The following is a 19,547-nucleotide window of genomic DNA, read 5'->3' on the forward strand; positions in this document are numbered from 1 at the left end:
TGGTAATTTGTAATGTACGTGTGAAAATGCATAAACATTCTGTAAGGTAAGCCACTTCATTATTGCCATGTTGCCTTATGTATCGGTTTTAAAACTGAAAATAAAATAATAAACAAATATTCTAATGGTTGTACAGCTAAGAAACTTCGACTTATATCAGAGACTTGAAGAGCTCTCTACTGTCGCAGACTTCAATATGTTTTAAATCCTTCCGCCCGATTCATGGATTTTTTTATGGATGTCAGCGAACATCCCAGGAGGATTATTGTATATCTTAGAAGACCCAACATTCTTCATGCTCAAGTTCTCTACTCTTTTAAGGGTATCACTGACCCAATGCACTCATGCAGAAGTCGATTTCTGGAATTTCTCATGCCCAAGCTGTAGAACAACCTCCTAATTCAATTTCTTTCCTTTTCCTATTATCTGGGCGATGGAGAAGTGTCAAAACCTGGTTATTCTGCTAATTGTTTTTTATCTTCTTAGTAGTTTGTTATTTTTATCTTCGATGAGTTTGTTAAGTTTTGGTTTGTTCTTTAGTACCAATGCATCCTCTAATGGGAACCGGCGATGCACACTACAAATATTAAATCCATTTAATTCCACCAGTCAGCATGAAAATGTGCCCCAGAAATCCATCCAATACCATCATTTATGTTTACTATAATTCCACTCAATGTCCGCCCATCCAAGGGATAGTAAAGTTTTCAGGCAAATCCCTGTCCCATTCTCTTTTGTGTAACGTGTTCGGGGGTATTTCCCATTCCCTGGTCACCGCATCCAGGGAAGGCACACTATTAGCCTGCACTCAGGATCTCCCTTTGACTCTTCAGGATTTTAGTTAAAAGTGTTAGCACAATCAATGCTGGCATTGCCCCATCCTTCGGAGGTATTGGGAAAAAGTTGTCGCTGGTATGTCTTGTGTCTGTATTTCAACTGTAGCCGGCTCCCCCTGGCTGTGTCTCCTTAATATCTGGGACACCATTGACTTGTCACAGACCGAGAAGATCTGGGTTACCCTGGGCAGCATGGTGGCAAAATGCAATATAGCTAGAACATGGAGGGGTGATGTACAGTTGAGCTACAGTAATTGGGAATCATACATGGACTGGTGCATGCAAGCTGAGAGTGTGGTTTATGAAAGTAAAGGTTGCCCACAAAAATTGACCAACATATGTGGCCCTTGGAATAAAGAAGAGATCTGTTATGCACTCCTGTTGTCCTCCATCCCTCCCTAGTGGTGGACGATGAAGATATTTAACAGCTTTCAATATGGATCGGTGATGAGTCTTGTTTGTAACACTGCCTAATGCCTATATATATAATTGTATTGTGTAATGTGCTTTTTTGAAGTCTAGATTCATGCAAAGTTTAGTTTTTTTGGTTTTGTTGTTTCTTTTATATTTCTTTAAATAAAAAGTAAAAGAAAAAAGAAAAGTGTTAGCACGATCAGCAGCGATTCACCCGGGACCCACTAGGCCCTAGTTCAAGTCTTACTCGCTCCTGCAGCATGGAAGCATTTAAAGTTAAAGTGGGTGCCTTCAGCATGGGGCCTCACAAGATGATATCCTGCTCGGAGAAGTCGGGCTCCACATAGAACATGCAGTAGCGTCCAAGGGAAGCAGACAAACTCTCTGGATTGGCATGGCTGGCCCTCCCCAGAGATCAGAGCAGGTTCAAGCTTACAGCAATGCGGTAAGTCAAGTTCTCCCCAGCAAGAGAATTCAATCTTATGCCTCTCGACTGAAGACCCACGGGCGTGTCATCCTCCACGACATCCCCTGATCCTCTGGGGTCAGTAAAGGCAGATTTCTTAGTGCAACTAGCTCCGCTACTCACAGCCTCACACCCGTCCTGGGGGACGGCCCGAAGTTCTTGGTGGTTTAGTCCCAGTAGCCTCACCTGGCACACTGGGTTGCCGCAGTATCTTATAGCTGCAACGTGGACTCCTAGGGTGCAATTGCCCACACCACAACAGCCCTTCCTGGCACGCGAAGTCACCACTCCGGGCATAGGCAGGGCTGACCCTCCTGGCATGAGGTGTTCATGAGCCCTGGCATGCTGGTCACACAACTACTTCAACAGTGGCCCCATCTGGCATATGGGGTCACCAGAACAAGGTGGTGAGGGCTTGTGTCCTCCCCACACCACTCAATACTTGGCAAGTCTATGGTAGACCTCTCCTTGCATATAGGGGTAGCTGATAACAGTCCTGCACAAGGGCTACAGCCCTATCAGTGCACAGCCAAATCTTTTTATTGTACACACACTGCACAGCACTACATCTTTCAGGTTATATATTCCTCACAGGCATACATAAACTCAGCACATGCACTAATCTCACCTGTAAGTTAGGTGTGCATATATAACGCTCGCATTCGAAATGGGCACCTTGGCACTAACTGAGTGCTCATAAAAAGGAACAGATCAAAAGACAGTTAAGACATAGAAAAGAGTCACGTTTTTAGCACCTCTATATAAGTCAGAAGGCTCGGCAGAGCTTTTACATGTATATGAAGGGCATTCCATGCTTGGGAGGCTCAGAGTGCAAAGCTTATACCACCCCAATTAGCGTATCTAAATCTGGGAACTGTCAACAATGTGGCTGATGCCCAATGCAGAGACCAACTTAGTAGGTAACAAGTAAGACCCCTCATCATGAAGTCAGGGCCTACCCCATGCAGTGCCTTGAGTACACTGCACAAGGCTTTAACAGTCAAACTCTGTCTGACAGCGAGCCAGAAGTTTGGAAATGAATTTAGAGACAGATTGATGATTGAGAATTTTGCACAACAACCTAGCGGCAGCATTCTGTATGGTTTGTAACTTGTTAAGAACCTGCTAATTGGCATTGAGATAAAGTCCATTGCAATAATCGATCTTTGAAAGAAAAAGAGAGGTGACAACTGTTTTTTAGAGATGGCACTGCAAAAAAGGAAAGATTTTCTAAGATGAAAAATTCTCCTGATGTTACAGCATTAGCTTGGTCCATGTAAGAGAGTTTATTATTTATTAAAACTCTCAGGTTCTTAACACATCTAACAGATAAAGAAAATGGACCAAGCTCCCAAGACCACCAATTGGGGGTTCAAAAAGAGGGCTGGGCTCCGAACACCAGTACCTCAGTTTTCACTTAATTCAATTCCTTGCCAGCCAATGTCCCAACGCTTGCATACAATCGCAGAATTTGGCTGCCACTCCTCTGTCTTCTGTAGCCAGTGACACAGCAATTTGTATGTCACTGGGATACGTCAGTGCACATCCTAATGATCTTATCCAATCAGCATGGGGAGTAACATGTATGTTAAATAGAAGAGGATGGATAGATGACCCTTGGAAAACCGCACAAGGAAGGGAGAATACTGGAGAGTAGAACCCACCTAATCAGACCGATTGCAGTGGAAGAAAGGAATTCAGTAGCTTCCAGGCTGTTCCACTAACACCAATCCTGCTTAACCGCTCCATCAGTAGCTTGTCGAGAGTTGACCTAATCTCCTCTGTAGCCATAATAAGAGCGCTTTCCGTGCTGTGGCCAGACCGGAACCCGAATTGTGTAGTATCCAGATTATGGTGTTAATATAATCCTCCAATTGTGCATTTAGCACCTTTTGCAAAAAATTGGCGAGCAGTGGGAGACAGAAAATGGGCTGATAACTGAGTCAAAAGAAGGTTTTTTAATGAGAGACAACACTACTGCTTTCTTCCAAGTGGAAGGGAAATAACCTGAAAGGCACATAAACTGAAAAATATCAGACAGCCTAGTCCAGATAGGTTTATCAGCTAGGCTAGCCACTGAAAGGGAACACAGATTATCTGGAGAACCTGACCTAGGGGCCATGAGCAGCTTAATAACTTCATTGGTTGAATTTGGTACCAAGATTAGTTGACAACAGAGAAGAATTGTCCGGCTGAGTGACAGATGAGAGTGATACAAAGGTGTTGAAAACATCCTCTACCTCAATACAGAAGGCATTTGCCACTGAATTGCAAAAAGATTGTCAGCATTTTTAGGTAGAGGGGCAGTGTCAGAAGTAAGTTATTTAATTGTAGAGAATTATTTCATAGAAGAATTTTCTGCAAGCTCTATCTTTCTTATAAATAGCCAGATTATGTCTTATGAATCAAGGCCATAAAGCTAGATAGGCAGACCATATATGTGTCCTTTTTGCTGTTGCAATAGTTTAAGTGCCAGCATCTCTCTTGCCTCCTACAGGCCTCTTTCAGCATCCTTAACTCCTCAGAAAACCAAGGGGCGGTGACGCTATACCTCTTGATCTTATCAGTTTTTACCTGTGCCCTGGTGATGGAAACGGCCTCTAACCAATGTGTGTAATTCTCGATGGCCAGGTGCGGTATCAATAAGCAATTGAGACAACTCATTTGCTTGAAGCCTGTGTCAAGCAATAGAGAGGGTCCAGGTTGGACTAGCGGGAGATACAGGACCGGACTGCGTGCAAAAGATATGTTTTTTAAAACAGCACTGTGATAGGACCAAGGGAGGGGAAGTATATTTACACTACCCAAAAAGAATTGTCAGAAAAAATACCAACAAGGGTATGCCCGCCTGATGTTTGGGACTGTTCACCCATTAAAACAATTTCAAAGAATCCATTGTTTGCAATAGAGTTGCAGTGTCCGGATCCTGAAGGGCCTCAAGATAAAAATTGAAGTCACCAAGGACCGTGAAGTACTTCTATACAATTTAGTCCTCAAGAAGACAACTAAAACCTGCGCAAAAATATGCCCAGAGCCAGGTGGTCGACATAAGAACATACCTCTAAAGGACTAATTACCTGATATGCAAGCACTGAATGTTGTGGCTTCACAGAGTGAGAACCATTTTGATGTATACCTGTCACAGGCAGATCAGAGGATCAAACCCAGGGCCACCTATCAATGCCCCACAGTCAAGGCAGAAAACCCCGGAGGCCTAAGGCCAGGACAAAGGAGTGATTTTTGTACATGCAGAAGACTGACCTGTGCACCTGTAGGCTAACAGTGCCTCGTGCAAGTCAGTCAGGAGTGAGGTGGTCCCTGACCCCAAACTGGCGGGGGGGCTGGCACTGTGGTTGGGCCATCCACGGACAAATGCAGTCAGTCTTGCCTTAGGCACGCCTCTGGAGTGCCAGGTGCTGCGTGTGTCCACATGAAGAGGCCTCCAAAGGCAGGGGTCGAGGCCAGGGGCGAGGCTTAGTTGCGCTTCGGCGCCACTAGCCCAAGTAGTTACAAAAAGTGGGAAAAAAAACAACAAAATGGGGTCCAACAACCCCCTGATCCTGTCCCGGGCTTCCCTACTGGCAAATGAGATATAAACTAACAAAAGGTAAGGAAGTTTAAAATCATAAAAAACACCTCAAGCAAGATGGCCCCCATGTAGTGAGAACCGGGAGCCAGGCACTTGCCAAAAACTGTGGGAAGACCCGCATACAAGGAAATTAGACACACAATGCATGCAATGCAAGTAGTTTTGAGCGCCAGCACTCAGTTGCATTGACACGCATGTGTAAATAGGCCTCCATAGACAGGGGAAGGGGCGAGAGGCGTGGCTTTCTCACACACTATACAATAATGCTGTAGCCTTGTACTGTACCCTTCCCAAGCACACATACAACCAGTGCAGAGCCACTACTCTTGTGCTGTGTTGCACTCTACATCTCTCTGATGTAGGCCAAGTATGAGTAATGCACTCAGCAGCACAACTTTGAAAAAGCTAAGTGAGCCTGTAGGCCTCCCTCCAGTGACACAGGGTGAAAGGTTCCTGTTCACTACTACTGATCACTTCACGGTATGCTGCCACCACGCTTGTGCTGTTTAACTCTTGGTGAAGACGATAGCCTTCCATCGCTATGAGAGTAGCAATTTGGATGCCCATCCCGGTCCAACAAGACAGCAACCTGTGAAACAGGCCTATATCATGATGCACACACAAGCTGTGTTTGCCTTTGACAAAAAAAATCAGCATTAGACATCCAGACTAGAGTACAGTTGGGCACTCAGGGCAAGGGGACACATCTTTACCATGTTTAGACTTTTGCGCTCCAACAGGGTAGTTGCCCAATTTAGAATTTAGGTTTTAAGTGCTACCCTGAATACTCAGGGAAAACAACATTCATGCTGCTAGTATTTAAATGTTTTACCAGAGAAAGTCATATTACTGACAGCTAGTGCAATGTATGTTCACTTTTTCCATTAATATTTACTATAAACAACCTGACTTACTTCATTTTCTTGGAACTGGCTCAATGCCCACACTGCGCCAAGATGCCAGCAAGAGCGACCTCGGTCTGGTAGCGTTTCAATGATGTGTTCTATGGTAACAACCCCCTTCTGGGTTGGAGGTGGGTTTCTCATCGTAGGGGGAGCATTTGGAATCCAGGAGCACCAGTCATACTACGCATAGCAAAGAAAACAGGTTAGCCCAGTCCTAGATTATAAACCTACATTTGATGCTGCTGAAAAATATTTAAATTCATACTTTGATTTAAAAAAAGAAAATTTATATTTATATATATTGATTAATATGTACACCAGCAATGCAATACATTTCAAGAATTTTAGGAATACAATTCGGATTTTGATTAAATAAACTATATAAATAATGACGGAAGTAAAAGAATTATTAAGAGGACATCCACAAAAGGGGTATCTAATAATCTTATTTAGAGAACAGTGACTGGTGTCTTGTGCCTTACATAGATGTTCTGTAACATTGTTTTCAACCTCAAAGTAAAACCACACAGTATCAGTACATTAGATATAAAAATAATATCAAAGGAGTCACGAGAAAAAGAACTTTCTCTATTTTGAACACTATCCTAAATAGAAAGTAGCAGCGAGAACAAGCCCAAAATAACGAGGTCAAATAGTATTGTTCACAGTACAATTTTCAAAGAATTTTAACTACAAGGTTTCAAGGCAGGTCTGAATGGACACTTGAATGGCCGCTCGCAACGTAACCCAAAATATGAAAGACTGGCCTGGCACAAAAGAGAAAGTTGTAACAAATTGGGTAAATGGTTTATTTGAACACACACTCAAAAAATATCCTAATACAGCCATAGGCTTTACAAGCAATTTTGATATTGCACTCAATATCCTAATACTTTAACAATGTACTAGACATGTCTGATCTTTGAGGGAGAACTATGAAGGGTCTTAGGCCCTTATTATGATGTCGGCCGGACCACCACTGCGGTCTGCATGACATCCAGAAAACGGTCCGACCTGCGGATTAAGAAACTGGAAGTCAGAGTGCAGCAGGTGGGGGGAAAGACCGCATCCTCTGACAAGCTCAAGGATCACCTTGTGGTGCCATTCGGACAGTAATCCCCTCACTGAAGGCTGTGCTGTGCAGACACCGCCGTTAGGATTGCGATGTCCATTTCTCAGTGCCTTTTCATCGTGGTCCCACAGCCTTGCAAAGGCTGTTAGAAAGGGACTTTGGGGGCACCTAGTAGTGCCCCCGTACCTAGTGGGCCACCACTATGTGGCCAAGGGGGGCAAATGTGGTGCCCCCCAAAAATCCATGCACCGTGTGCCAGGCACCACACGGTTCCTGCACATGGTGTATGGATGTTTGCAAACATGCCTTTCTCAGCTGCGTCCTTTTCCGGGCCGCAGCACAAGCCGCAATAGAAAACTGCATGTTTCTGACTGCCTAACCAGCAGTCATATCATAATAAGGCGGACAGAACTGCAGACCACATCAGGCGGTCTCCATTTCGCGGTGTAGCGGTCGGATGAACCTGCGGCCTTAAGTTACATAATACAAACAAAACAAGGGCACGAGACACAAACAACATCTTTCTTTACTTCTGGCTTCCAACTCATTTCATTTTCATATCCTGCACCTTAAAAGTAAATTTTGAGTACTACTGTAATGGATAACAATATGTTAGAGACCTCTTACCTTCAAGTTAGTCAAAAGCAGGGTATTCCCTCATGTTCAAAAATACGGTTATATTAGTCTTAAAAGCTATAGTCTCATACAGCAGCAGTGATTCAAATGTCAAGAAATTCTTTCTAAATGCAGATGATAAGATATCACTGCATGAATCAGAAAAAAACTGATCCAGCAGCCAGTGCTCTTTGGAACTAAAGAAATAGCATCAGTACCACAATGTTACATATATTATTACTCAAACTTTCAATATGATAGAGAAATGCAATAATTTGTGTCTATTCCCTGATATTTTCTAAAAAACAGTCTCAGAACCTCATTGTGATTATCCTGATAACCCCACTGCAGCTGGTAAAGGATGTTCCTGGAACTATTAGGAGTACAAGTTGAGATGTTTCACTTACAAATATTGGCTATTGAAAGCAGCCAATACATCTGGGTGAAACACCAGGGTAAAAAATATATGAATCTGCAATTTCTGCATGTTATTCCCAAAAAACAACTTGAGAAAATTATCGCAAACTACGCTTAGCACGTTTTTTTTATCGCCTCCTATCGCTGGATTTCTTCACGGAGATAACGCAGTATTACCAACGTTTATCTCCACGGCAATAAAAAATCCGCCGATAGCGGCGAATCCCATCTATAACGTGATATTTCTAGCGATAAAAATCCTATTGCTAAGGAAAATCTCACTAATAGGCAGGTGGGGACTTAGCCATAGAATCCACCCCCCATTGACTACTATGGCTAAGTCAGGTTTTTACCAGGTGTAGAATCCTGGTGCTAATCGCGGTTAGCGCGTGGTTTTTTATAGCGTCACGGGTATTGCTAATATGCGATAGCTGTGTTAGTGACTGCTTTCAGTCGCTACCACCTTGGGTACGCCCACTTTGCATGTCATTAGCGATAAATATCGCTGACATGACATGAACAATCTGACTGATTGACCCCAACCAGAAGGAAAATGTTGCAGCTGCTAATATAGGACTCGCAGTGCTCAATCCCTGTGTCCCGAGTTACGTTAAAAAATAAAGTATAAAAGGGCAGGAAAGGATACCCTGGACCCTTGTACTTGTGGAGGGGGTCCCCAAAAAAGTAACTACCTCTGTAATTGGCTTTGGAAAGATACAAAAAGGATATGGTGTTTGCGATATGCTTGGAACTGGTAACAGTCAACCACACTGGCTACAGTTAATTTGAAGCCAGTATGCTGTTTAGAGAAGTCTTTAACTTTTCAGCTACTGTAGGCAGAGACTACTAGAAACATGATTATTATGGAAACAGAGCTAAAAGACTGTGAGGGAAGAGAACAAAAGAGACTGCTGTGTAAAACAGAAAAGAAGACTAGTGTACAAATATTGCTCAATATGGAGTATATGCTTTGTAAGAATAAGTTACTTACCTGTAATCCTAGTTCTCCTCCAGGGGAATGCTAATCAAAGTCATAAGCATCGAATTTTACCGCCCATGTGCGGTAACCCGAGAGCCCATATTAAATATATATTATATGGATCAAGGCAACCGGGTATGTACAGATGTAAATATGTAAATATATATATATATATATATATTTTTTATTTTTTATTATTTTTCAAAGAAAAACCCATAGGTTTCAGGTTTAGTAAGTTGGACATTTCACTTGTACAATACCAGTGAAATTCAGCTAACTATAACTCGCGCCCCCACAATGCACTGATGATGATGTCACATATTACATCATTCATGACATGGTCAATCACATCACTGATGACATCTCAAATGACATCACTGATGACATCATTCAGTGAAGGTGTGTTTCTGTAAAGTTTAAATATGTTTTATATATATATATATATATATATATATATATATATATATATATATATATATATACACAAACAAAGTCCCGTGAGTGTGGCTCCCCACACGTTCTCCTCCTCAGGTACAGATCTCTTGACACCAATGATGATATTTCAAAGTGGTTTTATTTTTCCCTCTCCATCACCATGACGCGTTTCGGCCGTTAGAAACAGCCTTGATCACATGGCTTCAAATGACCAATGGGGGTATTTAAATACTGTGCTCAATAAAGATAACATCAGATCACATGGGTAATGGACATAAAGGAAATACTTATACACAAAATCACGATATGTACAACAAAATAGAACACATTTCAAGGAACAATTTGATAAGCTATTTACAAATTATATTCTTCCTGAGGTAATCTTTAATAATATTTGCATCAAAGAAAGTGCAATCGACCTAATGTGCAAAATACAATATATATATATATATATATATATGCAAAGGTGTTTTGAAGAAAGAGTGGGTGTATAAGTGTCTGAATGGATGATTTAGTAGGTGCCTGACTGTCTGTATAAGCAAGTGATTAAACGTGTCTTACTGAATGCATGGGTTAGTGACTTAACTGTGTAAATGTCGGTATCAGTCTGTCAGTTGGTGTATAAGCTGTTGCATGGGTTGGTGAGTAGCTTAATGTGTGTCTATATGGGTTATTGATTGGTTGTCTGAGTATTTGGATGGGTGCCTGTGTGTCTGTGTGGGTGGCTGGGGTGTGTGTGAAACTCTGTGTATAGATGTGTAAGTGGGTGATTCGCCTGGTGTATGGGTTCAAGAGTATCTGTGAAGGACTGTATGGGTGGGTGAGTGTGTGTATGGGTGTGTTGGTGAATGAATGGATGGCTCAGTGGTACATGTGTGAGTAACTACATATGTAAAGTGCAGTATATATGAGTGTTGGAGTATAGAAATCACTATATGTGAGAGTGAGTGATTGTGAGAGTGGCTGTATGGATGAGTGTGTGCTTGTATCAGTGATTATACAAGAGAGTAACTATGTATTAGTATCTGTATGAATAAGTGAGGTGGTATATGTATAAATGTATAGGTGAGTAATTGGGAGTGAGATTGATTATTTACATGATTAATAGGTGAGTGAGTAACTATGGGTGAGTGGGGGTGTGTGAGTGTCTGTATAGGTATATGAGTGTCGATGATAGTGCCGTATTGATAAGTGATTGCATGTATGAGTGACTGTATAGGTGAATAAGTGGATGTGTGTGTAGACCTAGGAATCAGTGAGTGGGTATGTAGTAACGGGTATGGGTATGTCTATGGTTTTGAAAATGGAAGTCTGTATTTTAGAGTGGGTGTATCAAAGGTTATATTAGGGTGTGAGGAGGTGCATCAGATTATCACGTGGATGATGTAATCAGTGATGTCATTTGAGAGGTCATCATTGATGTCATCAGTGATGTCACCTTGTCAAGAATGATGTAATATGTGACATCAACAACAGTGCATTCCGGGGGTGCGGGTTATAGTTAGCTGAACTAACTATAAAGGCCGAATTTCTCTGGTTTTGTACAAGTGAAATGTCCAACTAACTATAACGTCCCTGAAACCTATGTTTTTTTCAGTGAATTTCTGTGGTTTTTTAAAGGCTAATTTCTAACGATAACCACACTGAAACCTATGTTTTTTTCAAGGAAATTCCAAGGTTTTTTTAAAATGATAATTTCTAACTACAACTTCCCTGAAACCTATGGTTTTGTCAGTGAATTTCTAAGGTCTTTTAAACGCTAATTTCTAACTAAACCTACAGAGGTAGGACATGTGAAGAAAGAGGAAGAAAGGCGAAGAAAGAAGCAAGAGAAATGCAGAAAGAGGCAACAGAAGTCCAGAAAGATGAAGAAAAGTACAGAAAGGAGTAAGAGATATGCAGAAGGAACCAACAGAGGTACAGAAAGAGGCATTGTTTCAAAGTCATCCTGTGCCCTCAACTTTTTACTGACTGGTACTGGTGGTAACTGACTCTGACTAACCAGGCCCAGAGCCAGTGCTAAGCTGAAAGACACTTAGAATACAGTGAAAACACCTATATACACTAGGGTACACCATGGGTTGGGGTAACCCTGTGAATTGCATGACCTCCCCTGTAAGGCCCTAGTACATAATAGGGCAGGGGGATTGAAAGTACCTCTAACTTCAGAGGTGCAGTAAGAGGCAGGAAAGGTACAGGAACAGGGAACAGAGGTGCAGAAAGAGGCAAGAGAGGTGCAGAAAGAGAAAAGAGGTGTGCAGAAAGAGGCAAGAGATCTGCAGAAAAAAGCAACAGAGGTGCTGAAAGAGGCAAGTGATGTGCAGAAAGAGGCAGGAAAGGTGCAGACACAGGGAACAGAGGTGCAGAAAGAGGCAAGAGGATCAGAAAAAGAAAAGAGGTGTGCAGAAAGGGTCAAGAGATCTGCAGTAAAAGCAACAGATGTGCTGAAAGAAGCAAGTGGGGTGCAGAAAGAAACAAGAGAGGTGCAGAAAGAAGCAATAGAAGTGCAGAAAGAAGCAATAGAGGTGTAGAAATAGGCATGAGGGGTGCAAAAAGAGGAGAGAGTAGTGCAGAAAGAAGCAAGAAAGGTGCTCAAAGAGGCAAGCGGGATGCAGAAAGAGGCCAGAGCAGTGCAGAAAGAACAAAGAGAAGTGCATAAAGAAGCAACAGAGGTGCAAAAGGAGGCACGAGCAGTGCAGAAAGAAGAGAAGTACAGAAAGAAGCAACAGAGGTGCAAAAAGAGGCAAGAAGGATGCAGAAAGAGGCAAGAGCAGTGCAGAAAGAACCACAAAAAGTCCTGAAAGAAGCAACAGAGGTGCAAAAGGAGGCTTGAGTGCTGTAGAAAGAAGGTAGAGAGGTATAGAAAGAGGCAAGAGAGTTGCACAAATAGGGAAGGGGGTGCAGAAAAAGGCAGGAGGGGTCCAGAAAGAAGTAACCGAGGTGTGAAAGAGGCAAGAGAGGTGCAGAAAGAAGCAAGTGAAGTACAGAAAGAGGCAACAGAGCTACAGAAAGTCACAACAGATGAGCAAGAGAAGTACAGAAAGAGGCAAGAGAATTTCTGAAAGAAGCAACAGAAGTTTAGAAAGAAGCAAAAGAAGTGCAAAAAGAGGCAAATGGCGTGCAGAATGAAGCAAGAGCAGTGCAGAAAGAACCAACAGAGGTGCAAAAAGAGGCAAGAGGGGTGCCGATAGAGGAAGGAGAGGTGCACAAAGACGCAAGAGAGGTACAGAAAGAGGAAGGAGGGGTGCAAAAAGAAAGAAGAGAAGTGCAGCAAGAGGCAAGAGAATTGCTTAAAGACGCAAGTGAGGTGCAGAAAGAGGCAAGAGGGGTGCAGAAAGAAGAGAGAGAAGTACAGAAAGAGCCAACAGAGGTGCTGAAAGAGGCAACAGAGGTGCAGAAGGAGGCACAAGAGGTGCAGAAAGAAGGAAGAGGAGTGCAGAAAGAAGCAACAGAGATGCTGAAAGAGTCACGAGGGGTGCAGAAAGATAGAAGAGAAGTATAGAAAGAAGCAACAGAGGTGCTGAAAGAGGCACGAAGGGTGCAGAAAGAGGAAGGGAGGTGCTGAAAGAGGCAAGAGAGGTGCAGAAAGAAGCAAGTGAAGTGCAGAAAGAGGCAAAATAGGTGCATAAAGATGCAAGTGAGGTACAGAAATAGGCAAGAGAAGTGCAGAAAGAGACAAGTGAGGTGCCGAAAGAAGCAAGTACAGAATGAACCAACAGAGGTGCTGAAAGAGGCGCAAAGGGTGCAGAAAGAGCAAGAGAAGTACAGAAAGAGGTAACCGGGGTACAGAAAGAGGCAAGAGGTGTTCAGAAACAGGCAGGAAAGGTGGAGAAACAGGGAACTGGGGTGCAGAAAGAGAAAAGAGGGGTGCAAAAATGGGCAAGAGATCTGCAGAAAAAAGCAACAGAGGTGGTGAAAGTGGCAAGTGAGGTGCAGTAAGAAGCAAGCGAGGTACATAAAGAGGCAATAGAAGTGCAGAAAGAAGCAACAGAGGTGCAGAAAGAAGCAACAGAGGTACAGAAAGAGGCAAGAGTGGTGCAGAAAGAGGGAAGAGAGGTGTAGAAAGAGGCAAGAGAGTTGCACAAATAGGGAAGAGTGTGCAGAAAGAGGCAGGGGGGTTCAGAAATAAGCAAGAGGGGTGCAGAAAGAAGCAAGAGAGTTGCAGAAAGAAGCAAGAGAAGTGCTTAAAGAGGCAAGAGAATTGATGAAAGAAGCAACAGAGGTTTAGAAAGAAGCAAGAGAAGTGCAGAAAGAGGCAAGTGAGGTGCAAAACGAAGCAAGAGCCATCCAGAAATTACCAACAGAGGTTCAAACAGATGCAAGAGGGGTGCAGAAAGAGGTAGGAGAGGTACACAAAGAGGCAAGCGAGGTACAGAAAGAGGCAGGAGGGGTGCAAAAAAAGGAAGAGAAGTGCAGAAAGAGGCAAGAGAATTGCTGAAAGAAGCAAAAGAAGTGTAGAAAAAAGTGCAGAAAAGGCAAGTAAGGTGCATAAAGAAGCAAGAGCAGCGCAGAAAGAACCAACAGAGGTACAAAAAGAGGCAAGAGGGATGCAGAAAAAGGTAGTGTAGTGTAGTTCCTATTTTCCCTATAGGCCCTGCGCATTGGAATAACATAAACAGCAGTGTAGACGTAGGACTGAGGTCTTCTAGGTCTCTACTGACTATGTTAGACTTAATTTAGGTTTGCGCCAGCTAGCTCAGAGGTCACTGGAAACTTTCTTGACTGAATAGGAAGTGATCAGCTTCCCTGGCTCAGACAAGAAGGGATTCAGCTTCCGACAACCGCATAAACATGACAACTTTGTTCCCCAGAATAAGAGTCAATCTCTAGAGTCGTGTGAACAATAGACAGCTATTTTACTTAGTCAGTTGTGCATATTTAATTTCACCAGGGTGCAGAGAATAGAGAGACGGGCGTTTTCAATAAAAGGTATTATTTATTGAGCAGTCTTCCTTCTCATGCAAGAGAAATGAATTGCCACAATTGCAAGACTTGTTATAACGAAAAGTGCGTACAGTAAAAGGAGTATTACGAAATAATACTGTAAAAGCATTGATATGGTTTCTTAGCCATAAGATAGTTAAAATGAATACAATATATACATTCATATATACATTGGCTAACGACCTCAACTGGTGCTTCTAACTACGCCTACCCCGGTGTACGTGACCTAAGCCTAATACGTGGGAGGGAGTAAGTAAGTAGCAGTTTAGGTTAAGTTGGTTTTGCCAAGAGTTTGATTCAAGAATTCTCTCCAAGGGTTTAGTCAGCACCGTACCTCTGGAATAGAATTTAGGAGGTCTGGTATCTCCCTCTCAGGACCCGATATCCCAGTCACCCGCAAGGGTAGGCTGGAAACGCCGGAGCTGGATTTTCTCGGCAGGAAAAAAGACAGCGTCTTTCTCAGCGCGTCAAAGAGGAGGGGCAGCGTCCGTGGGCTTCTCGCATCTGCTGGGCTCTCTGCAAGGGGACAGCTGTTCTGCTCCAGTATTCACCACCACCGTGTGTTTGCTTAAGGCAATGTTGGTATATTTATACCTGAAAGGTGCAGAGTTTGACGTAAGTTTTTGGACATAAGACGTCAATAAAGATGTCACTAAGAACTGGTCGTTCTTACAGTGCTCGCAGGAGTTCTATTACTAATCAAAACAAAGCAAGCGGGGCTTTCCCAGGTTGCTGGGGGTTTGGTATGTCGAAAGAACTCGGTGTGCTCTCTAGGAATCTAAGGAAGTGGCTTCTGCTGTGTCATGGGCTGCAGAGGCGAGTTACTGAAATATGGCTCTGATTATTATGCCATTATAGGGATATTTATGGATTATAGCCGTATAGGGGCATAAGGTCACAATATTGATCGGGTTCCTAGATAAAACACATCACCCACTCCACGATTTTATGTCCATCAATTACTAAAAACTTAAGCAATAAGGATGCACGTGTATTCCTACCCACCCCAAAATACATTTTGCATATGAAATGGTGTATACGAAATACATGAAAATGATAATAGGTACTGTACGTTTTAAGCAGAATAATCATTCAAAAAATTTTGCATATATATTCAGTTGAACGATTTTGCGAAAAATTACACATGAAATGTCTCTCAATACAGAAAAGAAGGGCGGGACTATTTCATCACATATAAATCCAATTGCTGAGGTAATATTTTGTCTCTAGATCTACTAAAAATAGAAGCTCTGTTCTTTATGAATAGTTCTACTTTAAGCAAAGTACGTGTGCCAGAAAAAAGGTAAATATTTTGGAATTTTTAAAAAATATATATTTCATGGTGAGCGGGGCAAAAATAGTTCCAAACACTTTTCAGTAGCTTTTGTTTATCAAAGCCGAAGGCCGAATTCAGAGTTCATGGGAACGCTGTGTGCCGGATTGTTTCCCAAAAAGTTATTGTTTCTGTTCAGGGGAGAACATCATTTCAGACAGGCTCGCAAAGAATTGGTCTACATATTCAGGTGACAGTTCGACCAAGTTCGATAATGCAGTAACTTGGCAGTTGTGAGAATGATTGCTATCATCGATTTCAGGATCAGCAATGCTCACAGAAGGTCGTACCTGGGTGATGTTGCTTTCATTTCTTGCGTCACTGCCACCACCTAATCGTAGCGCAGGAGTCAAACGAATGCCGTCATCAGGATTGGTAACCGCTGGGGACAACACGATGCATGAGCCGTTACTGGACTTAGCAAAGTATCGATATCCATTGGTACTGCTGATTGTAGTGCAAGACAGATGTCTAACACGCATTGCTCTCCGCATAGCATACATCGAAGCACAGGTAAGTTACAGGTCTGCCATTTAGGTCTGAATGAAAGAAACCAGGTCCTATTCAGATCTCTTAGCCGGGCTAGTCCAAGGACTTTAGTTATGCGGTCCCGGTAGCGTATTGCTAGGATCGTTTCTTCCATCCTTGCCGGAGTCATGTCTGCATTTTGGCTTGCCATATCGGAGCAGGAGGGTCAAAAATAAAATACCTGCTACGAGTCCCAAAAGTAGTGGTAGGCCGCCAAAGACCGAATGGACAAAATTGGGAAAGATGCCCAGGACTGCTTCGAAGGGTGTTAACAGTCCTGAAAAAATTGTCTTAAATACATTCGAGATACCACTGGCATTCGACATATTTAGGATTTGGCTGAGCATTTCTGTGAAATGCACGGGGCAATTTGTTGATAAAAGCGTATGTATCTCTGCAGTTGTCCTTGCAACTTGGAGATCCTACGTCTCTTTTGATGACGTGATGGGCACTGTTGTCTGTAAAAGCACAGATTTCATTCTGCTTAAAGCATCAATTCGTATAGAAGAGATATTTAACGGAGGCCAAATCAGAGCCACTGAGTCTCCAGGGCCATTTGGATACAATGCTTGCATACAGCAAGTGACCATGGAGCTGACGCCTAAGAGATATGCTTTCCCTGGCACCAAGCCACAACAGCTGTTATCCATTATTAGAACGTAACTCCCGTTAGAAAGCTGTCTAAAGAATGGCTCTATCTGTGTTGCAGGTGTGCCGTGCTGGTGGCATGAAAGGTTATTTGAAGTCCCCTCATAGGCCCCATGCAAGTTAATACCTTGACACAAAAGTATACCGCTTAGTGATTGTTTACACTCATTACCACTAAGAAATACATTTTTGTTGTTGTCACTATAACATGTGTGTGTATAAGGTAATTTCCATGATGACTTAATGTATCCTTTACCCAACTTTCCATACTGGCCTGCTGGTATATACTTTAGGCAATTTTTAAATTGGAAAGTTGTTATCGGAATTGTGATAATCCTGTGTATTATCCATTCAATGACAGGTCTTTTTGACATTGTCAATGGTAATCTCTCAAGTTTTTCGATGCTCAGGATTGTATAGCCTGCTCCTTTCTGTGCCAAACTGATTTGTTTATCAGTAAGGTTAAAGATAGAAAACAATGACGTTGTGTTGATTAAACGCCATGGCACATAGCCTGAACGGAGGTTTTGCAACGTCCAGCCTAGCTGTACAATATAATGTAATTGGGACTGGCCATGTTGTAACATTAGCAAGTCCCGGTCTATTATATCAATAGTAGATGATACAATACTGTCCAGTGAAAATATTCTGGAGGACAGAGTCATTAACCCATTGTCCACAACAGAAAGTGATTTTTCCAAATTAATACGACCAATTTCTCGTATTTTCTCTGCTGTCTCAATTTGAGTCACTTTCCATGCCTCGTTGTAAGCAGCATATATACTGGCCGCTATGAAAAGTTTTTGACGCTGTTTGCGTGGTCCCATTATGAAATCGCGCAAGTCAGCACCATCTTTAAGTAAAGACAAGTGTTGCTTAATTTGTGCCAGTGTGGATGTTTGTAGCCATTCAAGGCATAGTTTCCCTACACTGTATGTGGTTACTATCCCTGGATGTTGTCTCTGGGAGTATCTAGGGTCTGGTCTGGTCATTTTTAACCCCTGCATTTTGTTCAGGAATCTGTCTTGACAGTTATTCGTGTCTGTAGGCCATATTAACCACTTTTTCCAATCAGGATGGGTTCTGTTTTCATTTAAAATTTGTGATACGTCAACTTCATTCTCTGTGGTTGCATTATCAGGTATTGGCTTTGGAATAGACGATTTGTTAAGGTCTTTAATCTTGGCTAGGCCAAGACAGGTCGTTTGTTGAATTGTGTCATTCAAGAACATTATTTGTTCTGGGATCATGCAGGCTCGAAATAATGCTTCTAGGCCTTTTACCTGCCAATCTTTTGTACCCCAGATATTTTTTATTTCAATGTTATTCTTCCAGAAATCAAAACCAAATGTAATCATTTTTTCATAAAATGCTTCTGAATATATCAAATTAGTATTTGTCAGCATGGCTTTTGTCCCTGTTTTATCTAACAGTTTATAATAAAATGTTTCTGCATCACTTGTGTTAAACCCTGAGAAGTATTGGAATTTCTCATAGAATGTTTATGAACTGCTTTTAGGTGGAGTAGCACAATGTTCCCATTGGTTATATTTAAAAACATTTCTAGGTTGAGCAGATTTATGTAAATAGTGGTCTGCATAATGAGTAAAACAGTACGTCTGTTCATAATTCGAAGAACCTTGCAAATAATCATGTTCTGTAAATTTTGCTGACAAAACTAAATCTGACATCATATTAGTTATGCTTTCAAAGTCCCAATCATCAGAGAATGTACTTGGTTTTACAAAGTCACTTAATGAAACCTTAAACTGATGAGGATATTTCAAGAGTTCGACCAGGCCATATATTTCGTAGTCTGTTTTGTCCCAAACGACCCCGCCGGGTATCGGAATGGCTGTGACATTCACTGATGATAGTTCTCTTTTCTCGATGTGAGATGACTTGTGAGGCTTCAGAACTAAGTTGATGTTCTGACTTGCTGTGTCCATTGTACTGTAATACATTTTCCTAAAATTAAAACTAAAATTAGGCATAGTAGGAGTATAAGTACCCCTGATACAATCCAATGTTCAATCAATGGTGCATTTAGATAAGCTTCTTTGACTTGATGAAAGAGTTCTGTTGCTTTTTCTTTAAAAGTCTTTGTTGCTGGTGTCACTTCAGGATCGCTTTGATCTTCAGAGAAATTATCAAAATTGATGAAGTAGCCAGATGCAGTTCTGTCGATTGTTGAAATTGTTTTCTCCATTTGGCTTTCATTAGCACATTCTGATGCTACATCATTGTAGACTGGTGTTTCATGACGAACTGTTTCAATTTGGGTTTCAAGAGGCACAAGTTCCATGGCATTTCTGCATAGTCCTTTTTTATTCACTGCACGTTTATCAAAGGTGATTAGTCATTCA

At 42.1% G+C, this 19,547-nt stretch overlaps 1 protein-coding gene across 3 annotated transcripts in view; it reads right to left on the reverse strand.

Moving 5' to 3' along the window:
* Nucleotides 1-19,547, reverse strand: part of LOC147711650 (polyunsaturated fatty acid 5-lipoxygenase-like) — an 836,408-nt gene that overhangs the window by 18,526 nt on the left and 798,335 nt on the right. For all 3 annotated transcript variants that reach the window (XR_015295955.1, XR_015295954.1, XM_086922316.1), the window contains exon 13: nt 6,220-6,390. Coding sequence is in view for 1 of the 3 variants with exons in the window: in XM_086922316.1 (XP_086778442.1) it covers nt 6,220-6,390 (171 nt within the window). In the remaining 2 variants the exon portion in view is untranslated. The remainder of the gene's footprint in view (nt 1-6,219; nt 6,391-19,547) is intronic.

Source organism: Lissotriton vulgaris, chromosome 5, assembly GCF_964263255.1.
Source record: "Lissotriton vulgaris chromosome 5, aLisVul1.2, whole genome shotgun sequence".
Lineage (NCBI taxonomy): Eukaryota > Metazoa > Chordata > Amphibia > Caudata > Salamandridae > Lissotriton > Lissotriton vulgaris.